The sequence below is a fragment of the Prenolepis imparis genome, unplaced genomic scaffold (assembly GCF_030444845.1).
Source record: "Prenolepis imparis isolate NDT839.2.m4 unplaced genomic scaffold, iyPreImpa1.0 SCAF_1, whole genome shotgun sequence".
NCBI classification, from domain to species: Eukaryota; Metazoa; Arthropoda; class Insecta; order Hymenoptera; family Formicidae; genus Prenolepis; species Prenolepis imparis.
In genome coordinates this window covers 3570436-3596793 of record NW_028141159.1, presented here as the reverse complement: position 1 = coordinate 3596793, position 26358 = coordinate 3570436, and the positions used below count along the sequence as shown (strand labels likewise).

The following is a 26358-nucleotide window of genomic DNA, read 5'->3' as shown; positions in this document are numbered from 1 at the left end:
TAATTAATTTTTTAAATAATAATATGTTATAATACTTTAAACTCGATTAATATTTTTGACAGTTATCAGCTGATTTCTATCAAAAAATATTATTCAAAAATAAGGTGTTATAACATATTACTATTTAAATTTTTTAACATATTATTTTAAAATCTAATTAGTAAATTAACGCTTTAATCAGCTAATTTCTGTGAAAAAATATTAATTGAGTTTAAACAAATTTTATATTATTTGTTTAAAAATATCATTTTTTTACATAAAACAAGAATGGCGCGCGCTTGTGTTGTTCTATATATAAATATATAAAATATAGAAATGTTTTATTATATACAAACACACAAGAAAAAACAATTTCATCGGATTTACAAATGTGATATGCGCTTATTAAAATGTTTTTAAATGAATTTTCTTAAGTTATTTAATAAGCGCGAAAGACAATAAATAAAGTATCAAAATACAAAAGAGGGCCTGTCGATTTTAAGCGGCATATACGCATGCGGCAATATTTTCAAAACCGACGGGGATAGATCCACAAGCAACGAATGAATATTTCTACTTAAAAAACCCAGGAGAGCGTATCTTTGAAAATAAACAATTTTACGTTGCATGAATATGTTGGCGACTACGTTTTGCCGGTGCAACAACAGTTGTTTCGCTGTGATAGGAAAAAAAAAATTTTCGCATGATACGCGACGATATCGATCAGGTGTTTCGTTCGAGAGCCCGTATAATACACGTTCCTGCAGTGGCGAGTAGTGTGAATAAAAAAAAAAAAAAAAAAAAGAGTAACAGCGGAGTGAGACGAAAAATAGGTTGAAAAATGCCGTCACCATAAACATTCGTATAAATAAATGTAAATCTGCCCGGGTGCGCGCGCGAGAGAGCGTTACGTGTATAAAGCGGACGAATAAATATAAATCTTGCTTTTCGGAAAATGGTGCACTCGAATAAAATCTCTGGATAATATTTCGGTGGACGAGCAAGAGAAAGGAGGAAGAGGGAGGGAGGGAAAAAAGGTACACAGGCATAACAACTGGGATGGTGGAGTTTTGCAAGGTAGTGATGGTTTTGCCACACTGTGAGCCAAGCTGATTACGCTATGATGATAATTAACTGCGTTTATAAGCGCGTTATGGCCACGCGTGTTGCTACACGATTTCGTTCCTGCCCTCTCGGCGCGTTGATTAAAGCTCGAAAGTGAGGCAACGCGAAAAGCATCATCTGGACATCCGCGGCGATTTTTCATGAAATTCTCCCCCAATCGGATTATCTTGTGTGTTTAAGGGAAAATATTTTATTTTCCGAGGAGCGCGCGAAAATCATTCGCGGATGAACGAGAACGCCGCGATACACTAAACTTGTTATCGGGCGACAGTATATATACACTTCTCGGTTAATCTTTGTGTTAATGAGTGCGACGATAAATTCTACAGAATTCTCTCTCTCTCTCTCTCTCTCTCTCTCTCTCTCTCTCTCTCTCTCTCTCTCTCTCTCTCTCTCTCTCTCTCTCTCTCTCTCTCTCTCTCTCTCTCTCTCTCTCTCTCTCTCTCTCTCTCTCTCTCTCTCTCTTTCTCTCTCGAGTTTAGAAATTTAAATAGGCTAAGATGTTTAACTACAGAGTGTACAGTTGTTTTAATCCACGGGACTAAGAGAATTCCCATGAAAATTCAAATGCTTAATTCATGAAATGTAAAATGGAGAATTTTACTTAAAAAATTCAGTTTAAAAAAGTCTCTAACGGAACATCTTGGATTTAGTGAAAAAATTTTAAAGATATATTATCTTATTATTAATTTAAAATTATATACTTTTCATATTTAGCAAAAATGTTGAAAAAAAACCATAAATCTGCTGTAATCAAATTTTAATATTTTTTATCCTTTCGCGAATAAATTATCCAGCAAAAATCTGTATTAAAAAAGAAGAAAAACCATTTTAATAACATCACGATTATTAAAACTGTAACAGGGAAATGTGCTTCTTATCCTAAATGAGATGTAAGATGGTACGAGATGTGCGTGAAGCTGGCATGATTATTCACAGCGGTTATTACACGTTGCTCTATTAATTTCTCCGGTTGTCTCCGCAGCAGACGATGACGTCTGAATCGGACACCGGCATTCGGATTCCAACCGCACGTTGTCGCATACGTAATTTGCGCCTCGTGCACGTCGATGAGTCGCTTCGAGCTCTCTCGAGTTGCCAGCAGTTCGGCCTCGCCGAAATGCATAAATAATATCGAGAGTTTGAACTCGTCGATTCGCCTGATACCATTGATTGATAACACGCCGTCAATAAGTTGAACGCAACAGGTTGAACCCGTAAATTTCAGACAAGTTTTAAACAATGGAATAGATGCAATAAAAGTTCAAGTAGTAAATTCAAAAGAATAAAACTAAATAGATGAATTCTTCCTTTATATGATTGGTAAAAATCTATATTCGTAGAAATATCAAAAATTTTAGAATGTTTCGCATAGATATAAAAGAAAATCAAGTAAAATATAAGGGAAAAAATGTGAAAAAATAATAAAAAATAATTACGGAGACTGTGCGATTTACAACAATGCTGGCGGACAAAAAAAAAGAAAATAAAGAAAATATAATGTAGAGAGTGAGACAACTAGACAAGAATTTTAAGTAAAAAGTTTTTTGGTGTAAATAGAAAAATATACAGGAATGTACAGAAAGAAAGTACATGAAAATATCATTAGCTAAAAATAATAATGAAAAAATACGTAATTTTTGGAGTGTGCTGATACAATTACAAGAAATATACACATTAGAAAAAATAAATATATATTAATTGAGATTTACAAATTTTTGCAGATAATAAATTTTACAATTTTAATTCCTTTAACAAAACAATAGGATTGCAATAAAGGAAATCACTAATTGCTTTGGAATTATATTGATCTGCCGAGTGTGAGATAGCGGATATTAAATTATCTCTAATATACTTGTGCTATCATTAAAACGGCATTAAACAATAAAGAAGATAGCCGATTATATGTAAAGCGAGAAAGGGCGAGGGAAAAATTCGATTTGTATATTCTAAAGTCATTAATAACAGCCGGATGCTGCGTAATGCGGCTGAAATGGGAAATGAGTAATGAGGTCAGGCGCGCGTAGTTAGGCACACGGAGGAAGTTTAGTATTCGCGAGGATCACATAATCCTTTCTTAATGACGCAACCGTTTTTAGCTTTAATACGCAGCAGAGCTATATCCGGAGCTGCGTCTCGTCTATTTCGTCGCGCGGATTAGCACTCGGCGTGCTGAAACGTATATGTAAAGTTGCGCATATATATATATATATATATATATATATATATGTACCGGGAGAGAGACGAATATCTCTCGCGGATATCTCGACGCGCATATCTCCAGATTCTCGCAAGCTGCTCGAAAACGAATATCGAGAATATCTCGTTTTACATACTCGCAACTCTCTCGCGCAACTGGTTTAGCCTTCAATGTGAAATATCTGGGCGATTAAGTATCATAAATTTAAACTCCGTGTTAAAACCAAGTATTCCGCAAAATTAAGCACGAGAGCATATCCTATCCTCCTCTTTTTTTTTTTACTTTCGAATATTTTTTTATTGACTCTTCATCGCTTATCGCTCGAGAATTATCAATGCATGGAAAAATATTGGTATATTTTTTAGATTAAGTTTTTGATATCTGTCATGTTGAGATACAATATGGTATCGGTGATTTCGAAACACTGTATACGTGGCTTAATGCGAACATACGGAGTGCATCAGCACGACACCGATTCGGCTAGGCGAGGCGATGCGGGGCGAGGCGAGCTTTCAAAATAAATCCTTCCATATGCGTAAATCACGCGAGCTCTTTTTTTCGAAACGCTGTTAATATTCCCAGCATTTTCTAGCGACTGTCACGCCGCGCGATCGATTTCACCGGATTTTTAGACTTCTGTTGACCCGGATTATGCTATTGCAAGAAAAAATATCCTTATCAATTCGACAAATCATGTTCCCGTGATCGTGCATGCGAACGAGTCTTCGGATAATCTCAAGCTGAGTGCGATCTATCAGATCGCGAGGGATCTTGATCGAACTCGCTCGATCCGGTAGGAACTATCTTTATTCTGCGCAACGATTGAAATACGCGTAAATACCTGGAGTACATGACAACAGAATCGATTATACTAACTCACATAGCGGAGCATCTTCGTGAAAAGAACGTATATATCACTAGAGAGACGATACACCGTGTGAGACTGTTTCGCAAAATTCGAAACGGGGTTTTCTCGGTTATTTCATTCACGTAATATCTATATCATGACGAGAGTCCAGGTCGATATCGAATTTTTCCCGGGTCTGCCGATGAACATCACTTCCTCTCTCTCTCTCTCTTTTCTTCGGTCCGAAACACTGGGCGTCTTCGCCCGTGTTGCGGGGATCAGCCATCCCGTTTAGGTTTTACGGCGTACTTTAGCCGCAGCAGCGCGCTCGGACTCGTCCGGATGACCGTGCTCTCGGCGTTTCCATCTCGGATAGAAGTTTTTACGCCCCCGGGAGCTTATTATCCGCGGAACAGCCGCGGGCGCGCTCGTATTTCCGGATATAATTTAGCCCCGTCGGATGTTTCAGCTGCGCGTGGCAGGCTTAATTTCGCACCTACGTGCGCGATCGCGGCTCACGAAAATGGAAATAACTTCTCTCGCGTTACGAGAGGGTTACAGAATGAACGAACGCAACGTTGCTTGTTCTTCTATGGCGGTGAGCTCTCCGGCGCGGAAAATAATTCAACGACGCTCTCATCGTAAAACCGGCGTAAATTGGGCGCCGGTTTACATCAGGCGGTATCCATTTCCCGGGGAAATTGTCGATAGCGTTCTCCGTTAAACGTAGAATCAAATATGTTTATATTCTTCTGCTCTTTTCGATAGCGGGTTTTGCGAAAGTGAACCCGATCGATATAAGCATATAAAACAGAAATGCAAATTTTATTTTATTCGTCGAAAATTATTCTTATAATAATAGAAATTTTAATTTATAATCTTAATTTACATCGCGCAATGTTTATGTACGTGTACCGTTTTAAATAAGATTTTCCATTCATTCAAAACTCTATATCTAATCAGAATTTCTATTTATCATTTGCAGACCTCGCGGCGCAGCTTCACCGTCACCAGCGTTCTCCACCTGCTCGTCCTGGTCGGCCTTTTCACTCTCAGCACGGCCGAGGCACGGACCTTCTGTCCTAATGGCTGTACTTGCGACGACGACACCCTAGTTGTCTCCTGCGTAGGCGCCAACCTGGACGTAATACCGATCGCACTGAATCCCAGCATTCAGCGGATAGTACTGAAGGAGAATCGCATCAAGATCGTGGACGCGGCGGCCTTCCAGTTCTATGGCGATTTGAAGAACGTGGATCTCTCCAGCAACCACTTGTTCACCATACCGAACGGCAGTTTCGACGCTCAACGACACTTGGTGGAGCTTCACTTGAAGCATAATAAGATCTCGGCACTCACTGAGAAAACGTTCCAGGGTCTCAAGTCCCTCACAGTGTTGAATCTGCGAGACAACTATCTGGAGACGCTAAATAGCGGCCTGTTCTCCTATCTGTCGAAGCTCGAGGAGCTCGATCTGGGTCAGAATCGCATATCGAAGGTCGAACCAGGTGCATTCCAAAAATTAGGCACTCTTCGGGTGCTATATCTTGACGACAATCAATTACGAGCTATCCCGTCGCCAGCTTTAGCGCCGATGAAGGCCCTCGCCGAGCTTCACATCGGCTGGAACGCCTTCTCCTCGTTGCCGGACGACGCGTTTAAGGGCCTCGAACAGTTGGCAGTGCTGGATATCATGGGTGCCGGGTTGGACAATATTAGCGACGGCGCATTCCGCGGCCTGAACGCTCTTCGCAGCCTGAAACTGAGCGCCAACAAGCTACGCGAAGTACCGACAAAGCAGCTGGCGGTATTGCCGCGCCTGGAAGAGCTCACCCTGGGTCAGAACTTTTTCACGATTCTACGATCGGGCGCTTTTCAGAGTTTATCAACGCTTAAGAAGCTCGACGTATCCGGCGCTAAACTGCTGACCACCGTTGAGAAGGGAACCTTCTCGGACAATGCCAATCTAGAGACTCTCGTATTGAACAGTAATAAACGACTGGCTATTATGGAGGACGGTTCCCTGGCCGGTTTACCGAATCTGAGACATCTGATGCTGCGCGACAATGCTTTCGTTATGTTTTCGGAATCGCTGGTCGCTTGGAACGAACTGCGCCGACTGGATCTTAGCGAGAATCCGTTAATCTGCGATTGCAGTCAGCTCTGGTTGGCCGAGGTGCTCGTACCAAGGAATTCCAGTCCGGTGATATGCGCTGAGCCACCCGAATCCAAGGGTAAACCTATCAAAGGCATGACGCCCGACGAGTTGGGCTGCGCCTTCTCGGATCCGCGCAAACAGGCTCTGCTAGCGACAGTATGCGCCGCCGGATTGGCTCTCTTTACCGGTGTCGCTCTGATTCTGTACTACCGATGTCGCAGACGCGTACGAGACGCGCTCAAGGACTACAAATGGAAGAACCGCGCAATATCGCGAAAGGAACACGAATACCAAAAGACCTTCTCCGATGACGAATACATTGTTCGTTCAGCGCACGCCCATCACCATCATCATCACCATCAACCACCGCAATCTCAGCCAGTGTCCACGCATCATCATCACCACCATCTTCAGCAGCAATTGCAGCAACAACAGCAGCCACATACCCAGATGACAGCCGGTATCAAGCCGATACCGGTGACGGAACTGTAGCTAGAACTTCGGGCGGCGAGCCCCGGGACCGGTGGGGTCTGGTTTCTGCCACACGGCAGCACCACCCTCGCCGAAGGCTTCACCTACATCGACGGCGAGACGGCGCGCCAGATGCGCCGCCCGGGAACGCTGCCCGTCGCGAACAATGCTTCCGGTCACCGCGGAGGAGCAGGAGGAGGAAAAGGAGGCGGCGGAACGGGAGGAGGCGGTCGGGGTGTCGTGGATGACGGCACAGCGTCGCTGAGCGCCGCGCCAATCGACGGGGTCACGTCCAGCGCAACGAGATCCCATTACTCCAGTCATTCCCTGCGACGAACGCCGCATTCGCAGCCGCAACTCTCCGCTAGAGAACCGGACGATCGGATGCGAACCTTGGAGTCCGGACTCCAGAACGGAATCCCGGTCGGTGGTCGCCATCAGTCGTCGCCGCCACCGCCGCTGCCCTCCAGGCATCAGGCCAATTGCGGCCAATCCTCGTATCCCACTCTGCTAGTCAATGGACACGCCACTCATCACTATCATCATCACGCGAGGGAGCGCGAAAAAGATAGGTCGTCCGTTCGCGAGAGGAATCGCGAGCGGGACAACGGTGCACCGCCACCACCACCGCCGCCACCGCCACCGCCTATAGCATCGCACCGATCCGATAAACATCGAGAGGCCCAACTGGAAATGGAGCTGCGTGATAGCCTCGACATGGGCGTTATTGGGACGTATCGAGCGTAGACGAGCGCCGGTGAAGAACGGGATGTGTCACGTTGCAGATTGAGGAAATGAGAAGACGCATCTGTAGTCCGGAAAAGATATAATCACACGTTCGTGTGAACTCTTCCGCGTTGTTTACTTAAGACGGAAAAGTTCGCAATAAGGATAATTCAAAGACAATTTGACGAAGACAGCCTGAAGTTCCTGTCATCGCAAAGCGCAAAGAAAAGAGAATTAATAAAATGAAAAGAAAACTGAGGAAACATTGACGAAGGATATCAAGAAGTGACAGAAGAAGCAAAAATGAGAATAATCATCATGTCGATAGCATCAAAACTTTATTCGGAATATCTTATATCGATCAAGATATCTATATAGCCGTTTGATCATTGACGTGATAATATTGCAATCAGTCGGTCAGCTTTTCTGAGACAAGATGGCATTCTAAAAATTATGTATTTCGTCAGCTCTCAACGGTTTTTTACTAAATCTATTTTCCCGTGCGACTACTCGAGGGAGAGTTAATACTCTCTATGCTACCATCAGGCATCATCATCGTCTCATGAATCTCCAGAGAAGAATGGATTCAACAGACACGGAAATGACTCTCGCCAGGACTTTTCTCCAGGATTCTTATCACTGATGACCGCAAGATTGTCGCAGCCTTGTCAAGGATGAATGATGCCAAACGGAAATGCCTCGCGGATGAATAACTCGTGGGAAGACAGGGTCGGCTATGATCCCCAACCGACGGAAACGACGGGCCATCGGTCACGTGGAGTCTGTTGTTCCATGTGATACACACTCTCTTATATATACGTGTAAAAATGCTAATATACACGATATGATCGTGCCGAGACCGCTAAGCTCGATCGAAACTGAAGTTCGATAGCGCATCGGTCTACGTCGAGTCACCCTACGAAAGATCCGGATAATCAACAGGGAACGTAACGAGTCGTTCGAATGACGCCGAAGAACTGAGAGCGATTCATTAGAATCTATCGATCTATCGTCATCCTATCATTTTATTCGAGAAGGACGCGCGACAAAAACTCGTGGTCGCGAAACGTGTATCATAAGCGAGGAGATACTATACTATAAAGAACGTAGAACTGCAGCTAAATGAATATACATATATATATATATATAAATAAAAAAAATACATATATACATAAATTATATATATTCTAAACGGTTGAATTATTTTCTAAATAAAAACACCAATGTACAGAGGCAATGACAGAGACGGTATAGTTGAGCTAGTGTCACGCGTCCTCGACTATCGTAACTTTAATGTACTTTTAACTTTAGAAATCGAGAGTTTCCGGGTACCTGCCTACTAAGAAGAAAAGAGAATGAAAAATCAGTAAGCCGGTACCCGCTTGCAATTCGATCCCTCGATCGCCGAGAGAGAAGAGATCGTGGGGTGGAGAAATTATCAAAATATTGATATATTGCGCGCGAATTAACGATATGTATAAGATTGGCCGTTTCTCTTTTTGGTCCAGTGTATGTAAGACTCGTTAAGGATTTAACCTTAAGAAGGTTTACGCTGTTGTTAGGGAACCGCGCAGGTTTCTAAACGCGAATTTCGTCCGTTTCTTTCGTTTTAGCAAATGAGTGTCCTTCAAGATCGAAATATCAAGTCCACGATAGAGACGTTAGAGAATTCTCGCAAAATTTCGGATTTAACACGGGTTTAATATATGATTCACCGATCTATCGTATCCGAAACAAAACATTATTTTATTAACATTTCGCATTAAAGCAAAGTTTTTTCATATAAATAATGGTATAAAAAATAGTCCATTATTTTTACAGTTTTTAATATTTTATTCAGAAAAGAAATAGAGAGAGAGAAAAAGAGAGAACGCTTATTTTTATCGTGCATCTGTCAACCTCGGAACATCATGTATTTCATATTCTAGAACGGAGTCGATCCATCTTGCCCTTGTCAGAGTTTTAATTCGCGCAAAGAAAGCAACATCTTTCGCCGATGCGGATAGCACGTCGAATTTCAGCCGGTCTCCTCCGATTCACGCCATCGGAATAGCGTTTTAATCGCCATTAAATGATGTTGGCACACGCCACGTGGGTAACTTTCGGGTCACTTTTACTCTCGATATTATACACGAGGCAATTCCTGCGGCGATGCGCGGCGCGCATCGGAAATCCCGCGGTCCTGATAAATCGCGGCTGCATTAAAATGCACGGGGCGCGGCCGAGTTTAAGTTAGTTTCCCGAGAGACGTAATGGCTACGGGTAGAAAGAGCGAAAAAACTAAAAAAAAGAGAGGGAAAAGTAGAGAGAGAGAGAGAGAGAGTTGTGTGTGTAAAGAACGAGAGAGGGCGAGATACGGCGAAGATGTACTTTACGGAACGAGATTATTTTTCCGCTCGAGTGTACCCAGTGGAATTCCACGGTCACCCGGCCTGAGAAAGGTGACTGCACCTTGAATCGACTCCCGGCGGTGCAGTCGCTTGCTCGCTAGCTCGCTGCTGGGCGTGGAAGAGAGTAGCGGAATTTCAGCTCTGGGTAGAATCTGCAACGGGTTCGAAGATTAGGCTCCAAGCGTTAACTCGTGTCGGCACGACGAAAAATCGAACGGAAATTGAATGCGCTTAGTACTCGCAGCGATGTGTGTTGATTTGCACTCTTCGAACTGTCTCAGAAATATCGCGATTACTTTTTTCAATCGATTTACTTCTCTCTTTCTTCCCCTCTGTTTCTCTATCGCGCGATAGTAATATAATAAAATTGCATAAAAATAAATTTTTAAAAAATTCAAAGAAAAGATATGTGTATATACATATATGTATATATAGAACAAATATGATTTATAAAATTAAATATATTAAGATATTATAATATTAGATATATTTAAAAAAAATAGAGCGATGTATGGTTAACGTTAGAGCTGAAGGAATAAATGTCGCCAAATAAAGTACGGTAGCGATGGTACACCGAGCATGATTTATCGGAGGAAAATTACGGATGCATCGAATAGCGAAGATACGGTGGGAGTGAAAGTTACTATCGATAATGGAGTAACTGTCGTTCGGTATCGCCGAAGGAAGATATATTGCAGCTCTACTTTTAGGTATAACTGCGCGTAGAATTCTCTCTTCTCTACCGTGGATGCGTTTTGCTCATATCTCAAGGATACTCTCATCTTCGCTTTCATAAAACCCTTTCAGCATCGGAGACTCCAAATTATTATTTGATACGCGATACGAATTTTTGTCCAGATAAAAGCGAGATTTGTAACATTCGACGTTCCTTCGAAAAGTAAGATTAAAATATATATTGTTACGTATCATAATTTAATAACGCGTATTAAATCGTGGAAGGGAATCGAGAGAAACTATCCTTGTGCCGAAACAAGATTTGGCTGTCAAGAATCGAGATTCGCGAGTAATTTCAAGCAATTGCTGAAATTTTTTAAATGGGTGATTTTTATATTAAGTTTTATCGACGATAATCGGAGGTATATCGTCGATGATTTTTCTAAATAGTTCGATATTCTGTAAACATTCCGTGCTGCAACGCGCTTCGAGAAAAATGATACATTCTCAAAAAAATACTGAAAAATATATCAATTATAAAATCCGGATATTCGCGAAATATAAATCGTTTCGAACGAGCGACTCTTACAGATAAGTTGGACGCAAAATCAAACCGTATAATCTACCGTTTTTTAAGTAAATGAATAATGTCACCGGAAATCTGAGAAAGATTTACAACATTATTTCCGCTCAAATTATAACTGCCATGAAGAAGAGCCAACATTTTTATTATTGCATCGTCATAAGACCGAAGAAGACGTCGTAAATACGATGATTTATAATTTTATACCGTAACAATTTTTGCTATTTTACAAACATTTCGATATATATCATATGTCGAAGGCTGCTTTAAATTCATGAGTGTTCGTGAGCGTTCGCTCAAATCGAATTTTACGGAATAAACAAAACGGCATAAAAGACGTGATCTTTTATTGATATATAAGTAATTTAAATTTTTTTGAGAATATGATATTACATTTACGCGAAAAAATATTATTACATTTATATAGGACATTCACGTGAACATTATATTACATTCGTATGGACTAAAGGTTGCATATGCATACATATGTATGCCATATTACACATTTGAGGATCAATATAATGCATATATTCCACGACGCAAACATTCGTGAATCGATGCACTAAAAGCACGATAACGGCATTTTCGGGCACTTTAACGTTACGATATCGACAGAGAGAAAACTAGCATAGGGACATAGTATTTAATTTCGTAAGTTTGAAAGCTAATCTCTGAAATATCTTTGTGAAACTTTACGAATTTTCGCGGGACGGCTTTATCTTCGTCGCTCTCAAATAAAACGAGAGAGCAAAATCGAGGAGCTTTTTATCCGGCGATGCAACAAGATGCATCCGCCTCCCGCGAGACGAATAGTAATTCCACACCTCTCTTCTAAAATATAGAAAATAATTATCGCATCGCTCGTGATGATTTTTTTCACGCGCGTGCAATTTTTTGTATACGTTTATTTATAATATGATATACGATTTGATATATGATTTGTATGTGTCGAGGCACGACGATGCTCTTAATTTACAATCAGTAACAAAGCATTTTACGCGTACCTGAGATATGACACATTTATATCGTTATTTTAATGAAAATTCCTCCCTCTTGCTCATCAATTATTTTTTTAATTTTATACAAATTGTAAAAATTTATTAGATGCGATACTAACATTTCAAATATGTCGAAAATTAGTAGTGCAAAATATTTAAAAAAATATATATTTTTTCTTCTGGAGAAATTCTCATTATTAAAATGATGATAACAAATCTTTATGTTTTATGTGTAAGTTGTTCGTTTTCTATTTCTGCCAAATTCGTATTGCGATATTATCGAAATAAAGTGTTAACAAACTGCGAAATTGTGCGAATTCAAATTTAAAATTATTTTCTTGTATATATATATATATATATACACGATCAATCTCAAGTTTTTGCTATGATTTGTGAGAAATGATTCCGAAGCGAGCCATCGGATAAATCTTAAATAGCGTATTTGTAATTCAAATGCATTGTATAAATGTCAGAATTCAAGTATCATAAATAGTTCCGAGAGCACAGAGAAGAAAAAAATATTAAAAAACCGTCACGATAGAAGCGGGATGACGAAAAGTGTATATTTTACGATATGACCGTGATACACTAAAAACTCATCATATAACATTATCGTATCGCTAGTCAGTCGACGCGTTTCGAAAGAAGGAAATAGAAGAGAGGCATAAGAGCGTAGAAAGAAAGGAGCGTTTGAATGATCGAGTTAAATTATAATCGAAATATTAAATTATTGTACAAAATTGAGCGCCGATAGTTCGTAAGGCCTATTGTATCTCTTTTCCTTTTCGTATCGATTACGTATACGATACGCACATGTAAAGTGCCGCGGCACAATGAAATACACAAACGAGAATTGAGAAGAATGCATAAAAAATCTAACAATATGTCAAAAAATCAAATTAAATATCAGAAAAACATTTATTATATTTCTCCGATATTTCAGAAATTATAAAAAATAAATAGAAATCGAAGTTGAACAGTAACATAAATGAACATGGAAATTTCAAAACTAATCGAAAATATGTCACACAAATCATTCGTGTTTTATTCTTTAGCATATATATCATATTTATTTCCTGTAAATATATATGTATATATATTTTTTTATATGCACATCTTATGTACTCGTGTATTTCACTGTAACTCAGCCCTTAAATCAGCGGCGCGTCGAAAGACGCCGCTCACCTCTCGTCTCATATCTGTCATAACACTCTCATCCGAGTTCCTTCTGCCGTTCGAGAGATAAGCTCGAGTTCTGCCATTCGACCGCGGGCGCACGATGCCGTTATCGGACGACGACAGGGCGTCGATTGACGAATTCCGCGTACTTAGCTGCGCGGCAATGCAATCTCTCGCCGGAGGTGCCAGTGTGCAAACACGTGCTTATCACTATCTCTCGATAAACTTAGTATCAATATGCGCTCTGTGCGCCATTGTGATCGCGATTCCCGGATATATGTGCATGGATGATAACGGGAAACTTACGAAGCGCGAAGGGAGACGGTTAACCTTCTGTGGCCTATGTAACACACTTTCGGTACAATGTTTACTTAGAGACAAAAATTGGAATTGAAATTTCTTACAGAAGCAAATTTTGAGATCGAATTAATTATGCCGTGCGTGATTTTTTTTTACTGATTATATGATATATATGTATATATCAAAATGATAATATATATATATATGATTTATTATTTTTATTTTTTTGGAGAATGTAGAGAAATTACAGAGCTAAATTAGCATGTTAGCCTCAGCTCGGTTTGTTAATTGGATTTGATCCAAAAGGAGCAATTAATTTCATCCGCAGAAAGGGATTCACGGATAGGTAAACACAAGTCTCCCTTCGCTAATAATACCCCATGTATCGAATTTAAACGACCTAATTTTAAATTGTGATATATACGTATAGTATTTGATTCTCGCACAGCTGCGTGAAACTGTAAATTTCACGGGATAAATTATATGCACATTCTACGGGAGATCGTATACATATATCATTAAAGTGATATTTCGCGCTTCTCCAGGATGGCGGAACTTAAAGCTTCTTCTATCGACCGATATCTTTAGGCGATTGTAATTCTTCGATCTCGTCTCTGTGCACTTTAGATTTGAAAGACGATCAGCAAGAGAATAAAAGAGAGTGAGAGAAAGAGAATCGAGATCCAGTCCGAGTCGAGATTTGATCGGCAAACGAGAGCCGATGCATACAGATGACATACATAATACATACTAACACACTCTCAATTTTATTCACACAGATGCGCACGCACATACAAAACTACACACACTGTATATTCGTGTAAAGCATAGCGGAGCCTTATTGAGAAAGCAATATTCATCCTTAAACTGCTTAAAGTATTTTCAAGCTGCTAATCTATCGAGCGATTAATTCCTACGCTAGGTGAAAGAAAAACGAAACGTCGTCTCTCCTGCGAAAGGCGAATACTCGGAGAATACTCGATGATCGCGAAATTCGAGATTCGCGATCGGCGAGGATCCGAATTCGCGCGAGAAAGACTTGGAAGCTGAAGGGCCCACGGATATAACGCGTCGGAGTTCAGGAATCAGCGAAAGCTCCCTCGAATTTGGATCATCTGTTACCGCTAGATGAAGGATGTACATCGAGGTCTCTCTTTTTGGATTTCTCTGACATTTTTCGAAAATATTACCGCTCCATGAGTTTGCGGAAACGCAAACCGTCCTACTATCATCCGGAACAAATTACGGCAGAGAGATAAAAGGGCGCGCGTTCGCTCTCTCACCCCCGGACTGTAATACAGCGTAGAATTGGATTGGAAGGACAAGTTTAATTACCGTGCGAAACTCCCGGCGTTTACGTAAACATCGCGAAATTTCGTTCGTACATACAAAAAACGTTTCACGAAACGAAAAAAGTTTTTGCCAACCGGCCGACGCGCACAACATCCTGACGGCTGAAATGCATTTTCACCGCGAAAAACGCGCGAGTCGAGTGAAAACTAAATTAAATTCTTAAGTCGCGCGCGAGAGGAGTCGTTAAAACACGATATATGTATACATAATTGTAATATCTATCGAAAAATTGTCAGAAAAAAAATCTAGGAGAGTCTCTCTCCCTCTAGATCATAGAAAGGGTGCATCTTTCATGCGTAATAGAAATTTCGAATCAAAATTCAAAAGTTTTTCGTGATCGGCCCAAATGCGCCTCGCTTTGAAAGTGATCCGCAGCGCGCAAAAGAAAAAAAAAAAAAGAAAAACGCGATCTCCCCCTCCTATAGCGTTTATTAATCGATAGCCGCTCTGCGCGTCCGAGAGCGGCACTCCTGTCCGCAAACGTATACGCGGCGCGCGCTGTTTTTATTAAACGATTGCATCACGTTCCGGGGATTGGGAGGAGACGGTCAACAATCCGAGTCGGCACAGAGAGTAGTTATCCACTTCGCGCATATATATATATACATATATATATATATATCGATCACCATCAGTCGTTTCGCGGACCAACTGCGAAAATCGTCTCGATGTCGTTATACCGTGGGCACAAGTATAGTAGAGCCTTCCCCCGACTATCATCTCCCTTGTAAATACATCTCATATCCTCTTCTCCTCCCCTTTCCCCTGTCCCTTTTTTCTCGGAAGAAAATAATCCGCATTTTTGCCGCGCGGTTAGCATCAAATACACTGATGTGCGATCCTCATCTCACCTTTATCGATCCGAGGCAGCGCGAGAGAGACAGACAAAAACGCGCGTTTCTTTATAGAAAATAAATAGAAAAAAATTATATTAAAATCATTAAAATAAATGAAATTCTAAATAACTCGATGTAATGAAGAAAAAAGTATTTGACGTTAAACGCGACTGCTCGAATCTCATCCCGTCGAAGCGCGAACCTCGTAATGAACAAGAGTCAAGTTTCGTTCGTCGTTTTACTTGTGCGAGAAAGAATGGAAAACTTAAATAAATAAATAAATAGATAAATTTTTGACACACTGCGCTAAGAATAATTAATTTAACGGCGCGGGAGAATGCGGGACGATACACGTTACACAATCGCATTCATCGCTTCTACTCGATTTTCTCTTCACTTATCGAATACTTTTATCATTAAGATGTATCATAAAGAGGCGCGCAGATATTACTGACAAATCCCGCGGCCTTCTTTCCATCCGTTCGCGAGGTGCCGATCCGATCAATGATCGGCCAGTGTAAATATTATCGCGTGTGGACGAACGTGAAAGAAGAAGGCGAGCGGGAAATGCGCTTTGCGCTCATCATCGCCGTCGTGGTTTTTTTTCTTTTGGCGTGGAAAAGACAAGCGAATGTACTGACTCGTCAAACCGAGCGGGGAAAGGGCTGTTCCCTTTCGAGAGGAGTCCCTGGGCCATAACATAGGTCATTAATAATAATAATAATAGTAATAATATTAATAGGGATATTCCAGCGTTATTTTGTACATAAACAACTTTATCAACAGATATTAAGAAGTCATCAATAAATCTATATATAAAAAAATATGAATTAGATCCTCTGTTATATTTCTTTCATCCGTCCTTTATTTAATCCGATTATATTTCATATCGAATAGATTTATTGGAAAAAATTGATTTGATTTGATATCGCATCTTTATAATAAATTTTACATTACTTAAGATCCTGTGAAAAATATTCCTTTAGACAAATAAATCATATACATTTTATAAACGCTATTTGCTGATAAGTGCGGTTGAATATTTGCTGCAATCAATATTCGCATTTGTGTTTAGCGGTGCATTTAACGCTAGATATGGCTGACTAATTCTGAGTTTTATTTATCTAATATGGAAATCACATTCTCTCAGTGTAAACATGGGAAGAGACTCACAGTTACATTTGCCGTAATATGGTTCCATTTGCGTAATACGAAGATCACATTGGATAATAAACATACAATGCGGATCGGACAGTTGGATTTAGCGTCAAATTACCGTTTAAAATATATCAATAATAGACCAATTGCTTTTTCGCATTGAAACTAGATCTTTTTTTTATCAATGTTATATAAATGTTATATTCGAAAATTTGCCATAAAATTTGTTCAAGTCACGCTGCAACTTGCTGCAAATGAAACAATGTTAAATTTTTCGCACGAATAAATTTCCGTGCAACATTGCAAATGAAAAGCGAAGCCGCTTCGTATATATATATATTTTGCATAATTTTATTACGATAGGATTACGTCAGGTTTCGGCAGCTTCGAGCAAAATTATGTATGTGTACTTTAATAATTTGCATGAAAAAAATACCCAATATATATAGCTTCAAATATTGACTTTTATTAAATTGATTCAGCAACAACATAAATCCGCAAATACAATTGTTTTCCTAATTATATACAAAAGCTATATTTGTGTTAACGCTTTGTTAACGCATGTATGATGATTAAATATACTTGCATATATTAATATAAACAATTTTAAATATTTATAACTTAAAAACCACATAATATATATGAATATACTCATCGACAAAAAAATTTAAGCACCTAGAAAAAACACGTCCAATAATAACAAAATTTTTATATAATCACGTCGCAGTAGATATGCAAACGATTTCAGTTTAAATGATCATGCACACTAATGTAAGAACGGCCATCATGATTGTCGTTATTGCTATACCATTGGTACGTAATTTCTTTGTTATTAAATGTATTTTTCTGGATGCTTAAATTCTTTTCAAATTTTAAAAAATATATATTAAATTTTTTTGTTGATGTGAATGTATATATCATGTTGCAGGATCTTTCTTAAATTAGCCTTATTAGAAAAAACTTCTTCTTTTTATAAAACGCCAATTTACAAAGATTCTTTATAAAAAGACTGATTTTACACAATGCCTGCAACATTTATATACGTATATATACATATATCCCTATCTATATGTACATAAATCCCGAAATTACTTAATATCCTTTTAATGACAAATTATTTTGTTAATTGATTTTTCTTTACCAAAAATATTGAGAAATCAATTTTCAAATTAAAAATAACTGAAAAAGAAAAGCTCCTTGCATATTAAATTTTCAGAAGTTAAATGGATAACAAAAATTTCAATTAATTTCAGATAAAATATTTTGATAAAATTTTAATTTCAAGTCTCAATTTTAGTTACAAATATATATAATGCAAAAAATTAGAAAATAAATAATAACCTCCTTCGACATTTTCGCTAAAAAAAATTGACCAAAAAAAATCTGTCATTAAAAAGACATTCAATGATTTCTCGACATTATATATACATGCACATAGGGTATAAAATTAAAAAAATTACATGCAATTTCGGAATGTAAATTGCAAATAAAACTGACCTGAGCAGATAGTTTTGACACATAAAACAAAGAAATTACATTTTGTGCTATTGCACAAGTATATTTATATTTACTTGAAATAATTAAACAAATCATATTATATAAGCAGCTGTATATGACTTGAAATAACTTAATATTTTTTTTCTGTTTTCCTTCCCTTATTCTACTTTTTTAGTTAATAGAAAAATGATATTACACCTTGTATAATTTTGTGGATTTTTTGGTCAAGGTACATTTGTTTTCTTTTTATGTTCAAGACTAGTCATTGTCTCCCACAGCAATTATGAGACAATGTATACCACTTTATGCAAATAAGCTACATCACAATTGTATTATAATCAGTTTTTTTCACAAATAATTATTTTTTGGCCATTGCAATACCCAGGCCCAGAATACTTGCAATACCAATAATAACACCTCCCGCAACAGCCATACCTACAAGGCCCTCTGCAAAAAAAAAGAAACAAACGAAATTCAATGCCAATTTCAGTTACGAAAATGCGATTATTAAGCAATATTTATAATTCTAGCATGTTCCCGCGAATCTATTATTAATTGTAATTAGACCAAATTCGATTAATAACAAAAGAAGAATAATGCAATATGCATCGAGCAACATAATGGTATTAAATAGTGGTCTTTTACATTACGATATACAAATTTTTATTAATTCTTATACAAGATGTACAGAGGAATGAATATTAAAAAGATAGATGCACTGCAAAAAATATACAGCAATGACTATTAACAAAAGTAACGAATTTGTGTTAAATTCTTTAATTTATGTATTTAAATATAAAATTAAATTATCACACATAGGAGAAACTAAGGAGTTAAACAAAATCAAAAAATAAATAAATAAATATAAAATCTAGAGTCATAAAAAAGAGGTTACGTCATTGAAATTAAAGTTAAGATGTATGCAATATATTTGTTATTCTTACTGCAGAAATGTATGCGATATATTTGTTAGTCTTTGAAAATTAATGAGGTTAGTTTAAAAATTATGAAACCATGAAATTACTAAGTAGAATCAATGTAAAATTTAACAATCCAGGAGAATAGAAAAATTATTAGAAGCAACCAAAAATAATATGACTGTATAAGAAAATCACAGAAACTTCTTAGCGATATTGCTCCAAAACAAAGCATGATTTTTATTCTCTTAAGCCGATAATAAATTATAAAAGGAAAACCTTTTTCCATCTTCTTTTTTATCAATGTTTCCAGATGTTGTACTTGCACATTTGCAGGTTCAATCTGAAGGAATGCCCTGACGTACGACAGTGCTTTCGAGTACTCCTGGAAAGACATAATAAGCAAAGATTAAGAATATTATGGATAAAATATGAAACATATTTGCTGATATGTATGCTTACCTTTATTCTGGCATTTCCAATGGCTAAGTAATATAGGCAATCACGCTTTTCTGTATCATGATTGCTGTAGAGGTCTTCTAATAACACTATTCCTTTTCTAATATCAGCAGAATATTTGCTTCTTACAAGGCACCAGGCATATTCAAATTGTGCTTTTTGTGTAACATATGACGTATGCAATTGCTCATGATACACACTTTCGAATTTCTAAAATATAATATAACAATCGTGCATGTTACAAGATGATGCAATATTCATGTATTTTGTATAACACATTTCAAGATATATATATCATAACGTTTCTTAATTGATAAATCATCTCGAGTTTGTTGCAAAACGTAAATTATATACAATGTTAAATTAATTGCAATTTAAATATTATTTATAATATACTATTATGAATGAAATGTTACTATGATGTTTCTCGCTAAACATCTGTTTCGCTGTAAAACATTTTCATGAAAATGCATAATGGCAATTCAAGAATTGTAAAAGTACACATAAATTTTCTTTTACATAAAATGGATTAGTTTTTCTCAAATCTTGATAATGTGAAGGAAAATGATACAGATATTGATAAATTTGGCACAAAACATCTGGAAAAACCAGGTACACTTAACCTAACTTTCTGATATACTTAATTATTCTTCTTCGATCAATTCAGGTTATCCAACAGGAAATGATATATCAAAATAAATATCGCAGAAACGTCATGTTCAAGGAAATTATTGTTTAACATCTATTTACCTTTAAATCTTCAGAAGAAACAAGATCATTTAAAACATCTTCCATGTTTCCTGATGAATACACACGTAAATAGCACTTCACTATTGCATTGAGAGAAAATAGTAAGAAAAAGAACTACACACTTTATAAATACATATGCTATATAATCGGAAATTAATTTGAAATGGTTACAAATATAATAGAAAACGACGTATATTTGACGTTGAGAACGAGAGACGATAAACTATCTGTATATCATCTTGTACAGATGGCGCTTTGTGAATTTTATCTCGTATAAAAAGAGCAAAAGAATTACAAGTAAAATTAATATTTAATAATATATATAAATATATATATATATAATATAAAAAATATGTAATATTTATTTATAAGTGCAGTCTCTTGATTTTAAGGAGGTACTGCAAGTAGAGAGAAAAATTAGTAAAATGTGTACGTTTAATATATAAGATGAGTCTCTTCAATTTTTTAAAAAATAAATATTTTATAAATAATATTTATGGAAGTGTATATATAAAAAGTTATATGAAAGATATTTTTTTTATGTTTCCAATACTACATGTCTATTTACAGATATGATATATTTTTAATAATTTATTTTCTCGGTAATTTTTTATTAATACTCATTTTAAATGTGGAGCTACGGTCGCACGAAATTTATTCGTCGGAACTGTCGCAATTATACGATAGCCCAATATACGATCGATTGCTTTTTTCGGCATTTTCAATTTTACACGCTTTTCTTGCAGACAATAATTATCTCAATAATCTCAATTTGTATAACTCAGAGTGATGAAATATCGTTATACGATCACGCAAAGTTTATTTAATGAAACTGTCGCACCTTTGTATTTATTGGCGCGATATATATATTTGCGTATAATATATGTATAAAACAGTCGCTTGATATTTTTTTAAAACGTTTTTTAACGTTTCCAATACCACATATGTTTGTCTACGGATGATATTTGTCATAATTTATTTTCTCGGTAATTTTTTATTAATACTAATTTTAAATGTGGAGCTACGGTCGCACGAAATTTATTCGTCGGAACTGTCGCAATTATACGATAGCCCAATATACGATCGATTGCTTTTTTCGGCATTTTCAATTTTACACGCTTTTCTTGCAGACAATAATTATCTCAATAATCTCAATTTTTATAACTCAGAGTGATGAAATATCGTTATACGATCACGCAAAGTTTATTTAATGAAACTGTCGCACCTTTGTATTTATTGGCGCAATATATATATTTGCGTATAATATATGTATAAAACAGTCGCTTGATATTTTTTTAAAACGTTTTTTAACGTTTCCAATACCACATATGTTTGTCTACGGATGATATTTGTCATAATTTATTTTCTCGGTAATTTTTTATTAATACTCACTTTAATTGTCGAGCTACGGTCGCACGAAGTTTGTCTGTCGGAACTGTCGCAATACGACGGTCGTCCAATATTTTTCTCGACACTCCCGGTAAATTACACGTTTACTTGAAAACCTTTATTTTCGGATATTAAATTCCTCGGTGATTTTATTAATATATTTGATGTAATGCATGAAAATAATCGCGCACAGTTTATTTAACAGAAATATCACATTGTCGCTTTACGAACGTGAGATATATATGTAACGTTTACGCATATACAATCGATTGCTTTTGTCGGCACTCCCGATTCTACGCGCTTTTTTTCATTACTTTTATAACCGTAATATAATAGTAATATATCGTACCGTATTTATAAATAACAATTGTAGTATGAATCACAGCGATCAACTGATTTCGACACTCACAATAACCGCAGTCATCGCACAAACATCTCGACGTCACGAAAAACCGCGCGCAAGTAATAGCAACGCTATGAAGTGAGCGCGGAAATCACTAAACATACACTTATATATAGATTGACTACGCGTTTTCATTAAAAGTATAAAAAGAACACATTTTATAAGAAGACATTAAAAAGATGTTTTTTTGTTGTTCAATTAATTGTAAAAGTCTGACCAAGAAAGCAATTAACTTTTTATTGTTTTCTTATGCACTTTAATGCTGCTTTTTGTCTTCAATGAGAACGCGCAATTTATCTATGTATAAGTTTATATAGATGCGCTCCACTTTTTTAACGCTACAAATGCTCCAAATACTCCAAATGCTCCAAATGCGTTATTCTTTAAAAAATATTTTTTTATAAACGAGGCGAAACGTGTGTGTGTATATATGTATATATATATATATATATATATATATACATATATGTATCGGTATATCGAATATAAATGTAGTATATACACATATTGATGCACATGGTGACAGTCATTCATTTGATTCGCGTATTACGAACGCATCTTAGGTTAAATCACAGTGCTCTAGCGCGAAATCGGAGTCGTGTTTTGCATTATATTGTGGTATTAAACGTGGTGAAAATTTAATTGAATATCGCGAGTGTGCAAAGAACGAAAGCTTTATCTCGTTGTATTAATTAATGCTGCAATTTTAATTACATATAAATATAAATATATATCACGCTGATGTGCAAAAGTGATCGTTTTGTCAAATGAATTCCGCGCGGCTGTAACCTCCAAGTACGAGTCCAAGTATTTAAATTTAAAATACGTAAGTATTTTGATAAAATTATCAAAGAATTATATTATTGTGAATATATATCGTTTGCAAAAAAGCATATAATATCGAGAATACAAATTTCTTTTTTATATATAAAAATTTTTGATATTAAATTTTGCACACAGAGAAAAACGAAAAATGTAATGCTGAATAATTTTATTATAATCTGAATGAGTAATTTTCTTTATATTTTTGATGTGCAATATCAATAGCAACACATTATAAAGATAACTGTTAAATATACATATAGGAAGGGAGAGGAAAGGAAGGAAAAGACTATTAAATATATAAATTTGCAAATTTCCAATGCTATTAACATAATAAAATTTATTAGGAACGTAGCAATAGTTTGGTACAATAATTGCGTTACAGGCAAGCTCAATATGATATTCTTGTTAAATATTAGAAAATATTCGGTTCAGATGTTTAGCCAATGCATATACTGGTAAACCAACTATAGTGTAATAATCACCATCTATTTTCTCAACTAAGCAGCCTCCTATACCCTGAAGGCCATACCCTCCTGCTTTATCCCTGAAATAATATTCTACTTAGATAAAGACAAGTTGCGCGATATAAATACAATAATAACTTCATAACTCACATGGGATCACCGGTTTTTATATACTCTCTTATTTGTCTCTCGGACACATCTCCTAATTTTACTTTCGCAGATTCATAAAACTTGAGTTCAACTTTTGGCGTTTTCAAACACATACCGGTGTAAACAATGTGTTGCTTATTCGCTAGGCTAAACAAGAACATTTAATTACTACATGCTATTTAATGGTATCATCTGACATAAGTTATTACCTAGACAACATTTGAAAAGCTTCTGTTTCGTTCTGTGGTTTCCCATAAATAACATCATCCATTGTCACCATTGTATCTGCTCCTATTATCAATGAGGGAGGTACTGGATCTGCTTTTAAACGTTCGTATACCTCGAACACTTTGTATTTGGCTATGTCCTGAACATATTCTCCATGATTGCCATATTTGGATCTATCAAGATTTTCATCGTACAAGGATGGTACTATTTCTGCAGTTATACGCTAATAAATATTGTTCATGTTAATTTAATAGCTTGTTTGAGTAATTTTTGCACAATAAGATAACTTTTGTTTTTTATAATTTATTCAATATTTATGCAATTTTTTTATATAATTCAACAATTGTTTACCAAGTGTTTTATTATGTCATGTCGCCTTGGAGATCCACTGGCTAAGATTACTCTGCTATTTGCTAGCGCGTGAATAGTTGACTCTAACATTTTTTTTCTTAACATACGAACATTTAGTAATTATTATTCACACTTGTTAACAATGTAACTTGCTTATTGACTGTATATATAATATTGCATTCCACGTGGCGTGTAAAATACGTTCGTAAACAAACTATGTCCCACGTCGCACTCGTCGACATAAATATAGATTAATCAGCTGTTTTACACGTCGATAACGTCAACTATCACTATTGCCTCAGAGAACGTTATAGGCAAAGAAAGAAATATATATACCATATATACTTGTTTCAATAGCGTTTTTTTTTATTTCACTAGAATAACACAAGCGCGCTCCATTCTTCGATTTTATTTTAAAAAAATGATATCTTTTAAAAAATATTATAAATAAGTTGGTCTAAACTTAATTAATATTTTTTCACAGAAATTAGTTGATTAAAGCGTTAATTTGCTAATTAAGTTTTAAAATAATAATATGTTAAAAAATTAAAATAGTAGTATGTTGTAAATAATATGTTATATAATATCTTATTCTCGATTAATATTGTTTGACAGAAATCAGCTGATAACTGTCAAACATATTAATCGGGTTTAAAGTATTATAACATATTATTTAAAACATATATTATTATTTTAATTTTTATAACATATTATTTCAAAAATTAATTAGCAAATTAACGCTTTAATCAGCTAATTTCTGTCAAAAATATTAATAAAGCGAAAATATGCTAATTAAATATATTCTAGCTTACATATTTATATTTATATTGTGTATGTTATAATGCGAAATTAATAAGATTATTCTAATATATGTATGTATTTTATTTGTTACAGGTAGCATTGCGATACACAGAGTGCGATTCATGCGCTGCGTCGGGACTGCCGTGTAAGTGTCACGCGTCGGGAATGCCGTGCAAAATTTTGCGTATCGGGAATGCCGTGTAAAGTGTCGGGCGATCGTAATTATTCGTGTTTTCGCGAGTGTCGTGAGTGCTACAAAGGACCAAGAGAGGAGGAGGAGGCCCGGGGAGGCATCAGGCGACAGTGGGGAAACTGTGAGGTATGCAATATAAAAACATTTTTTCTAAACTGCATTGTTTATAAGATATTCGCCACACACATATGTATATACAATATACATAATTCGAATATTTTGTTTTCAGATGAATGTGCTGTACTATCACTCCGCTATTGTACATATCGGTGAGTGAGAAATTGTTTATTTTATAACGTTTCTATAGCGGTAATATGGAGGTGTATATAATATGTTCAAAATATTAAAATAGTAAAATTTTAAATAATATATTATATAATATCCGTATGGAATCCGCAGCTTAAAAATTTTAATTTTCAATATTTTAAAGCGAGCCAAAAATTAATCTTTTATATATTTTAACAGTACATTGTTTGCACATTATGATGGTACCATCAGCATACCAACCTACAAACTTTTTGATATAATATACGTAATATATTTGTACATCGTATGGGATCCGCCGCTTAAAAATTTTAATTTTTATTTTAAAACACGCCAAAAATTAATCTTTCATATATTTTAACAATACATTGTCTGCACATTATGATGGTACCATCAGCATACCAGCCTACAAACTTTTTGATACAATATACGTAATATATTTGTGCGCCGTATGTAATATCTTATTCGCGATTAATATTTTTTGACAAAAATATCAGCTGGTAATTGTCAAAAATATTAATTGAATTAAAAATATTATGTTAATTGTAAGTCGATTCTCGCAATATTGTTACATCTTTTCCGCGACAATGGGTTTGCGGCGACATAGTGTCGATATTTAATATTTTTTGACGAGCCAAAAATTCAAATTTTGTATATTTGGACAGCACTTCGTTTGCAGAATATTTTAG

General features: G+C 36.2%; 4 protein-coding genes and 1 long non-coding RNA gene across 5 annotated transcripts in view; 3 read left to right on the top strand and 2 right to left on the bottom strand.

The window, feature by feature from the left end:
• LOC145942603 (uncharacterized) overlaps nt 1–6801 on the top strand; it is a 207515-nt gene extending 200714 nt beyond the window's left edge. Inside the window, exon 5 of the mRNA XM_083049491.1 lies at nt 5137–6801. Within this exon, the coding sequence (XP_082905617.1) occupies nt 5137–6801 (1665 nt within the window). The remainder of the gene's footprint in view (nt 1–5136) is intronic.
• A 111-nt stretch (nt 6802–6912) lies between these two features.
• Nucleotides 6913–15404, top strand: LOC145942663 (uncharacterized). Its single transcript, XM_083049601.1, has one exon. The coding sequence runs from the start codon at nt 6913–6915 to the stop codon at nt 7525–7527; it is 615 nt and encodes a 204-aa protein (XP_082905727.1). The 3' UTR covers nt 7528–15404.
• A 2020-nt stretch (nt 15405–17424) lies between these two features.
• On the bottom strand, nt 17425–20840 carry Fis1 (Mitochondrial fission 1 protein). The gene is made up of 4 exons (XM_083049445.1): nt 20602–20840; nt 19855–20061; nt 19672–19777; nt 17425–18922 (listed from the first exon to the last, which is right to left on the bottom strand). The coding sequence occupies exons 1-4, from the start codon at nt 20644–20646 to the stop codon at nt 18834–18836; spliced, it is 447 nt and encodes a 148-aa protein (XP_082905571.1). The 5' UTR covers nt 20647–20840; the 3' UTR covers nt 17425–18833.
• A 2342-nt stretch (nt 20841–23182) lies between these two features.
• The window catches only part of LOC145942725 (uncharacterized), a 73717-nt gene continuing 70541 nt past the window's right edge, over nt 23183–26358 (top strand). The window contains exons 1-3 of the long non-coding RNA XR_014426412.1: nt 23183–23219; nt 25306–25531; nt 25635–25674. This is a non-coding gene — a long non-coding RNA (uncharacterized LOC145942725). The remainder of the gene's footprint in view (nt 23220–25305; nt 25532–25634; nt 25675–26358) is intronic.
• Nucleotides 23565–24650, bottom strand: LOC145939464 (dTTP/UTP pyrophosphatase). Its single transcript, XM_083043791.1, has 4 exons — nt 24412–24650; nt 24042–24283; nt 23833–23979; nt 23565–23762 (listed from the first exon to the last, which is right to left on the bottom strand). The coding sequence occupies exons 1-4, from the start codon at nt 24514–24516 to the stop codon at nt 23624–23626; spliced, it is 633 nt and encodes a 210-aa protein (XP_082899917.1). The 5' UTR covers nt 24517–24650; the 3' UTR covers nt 23565–23623.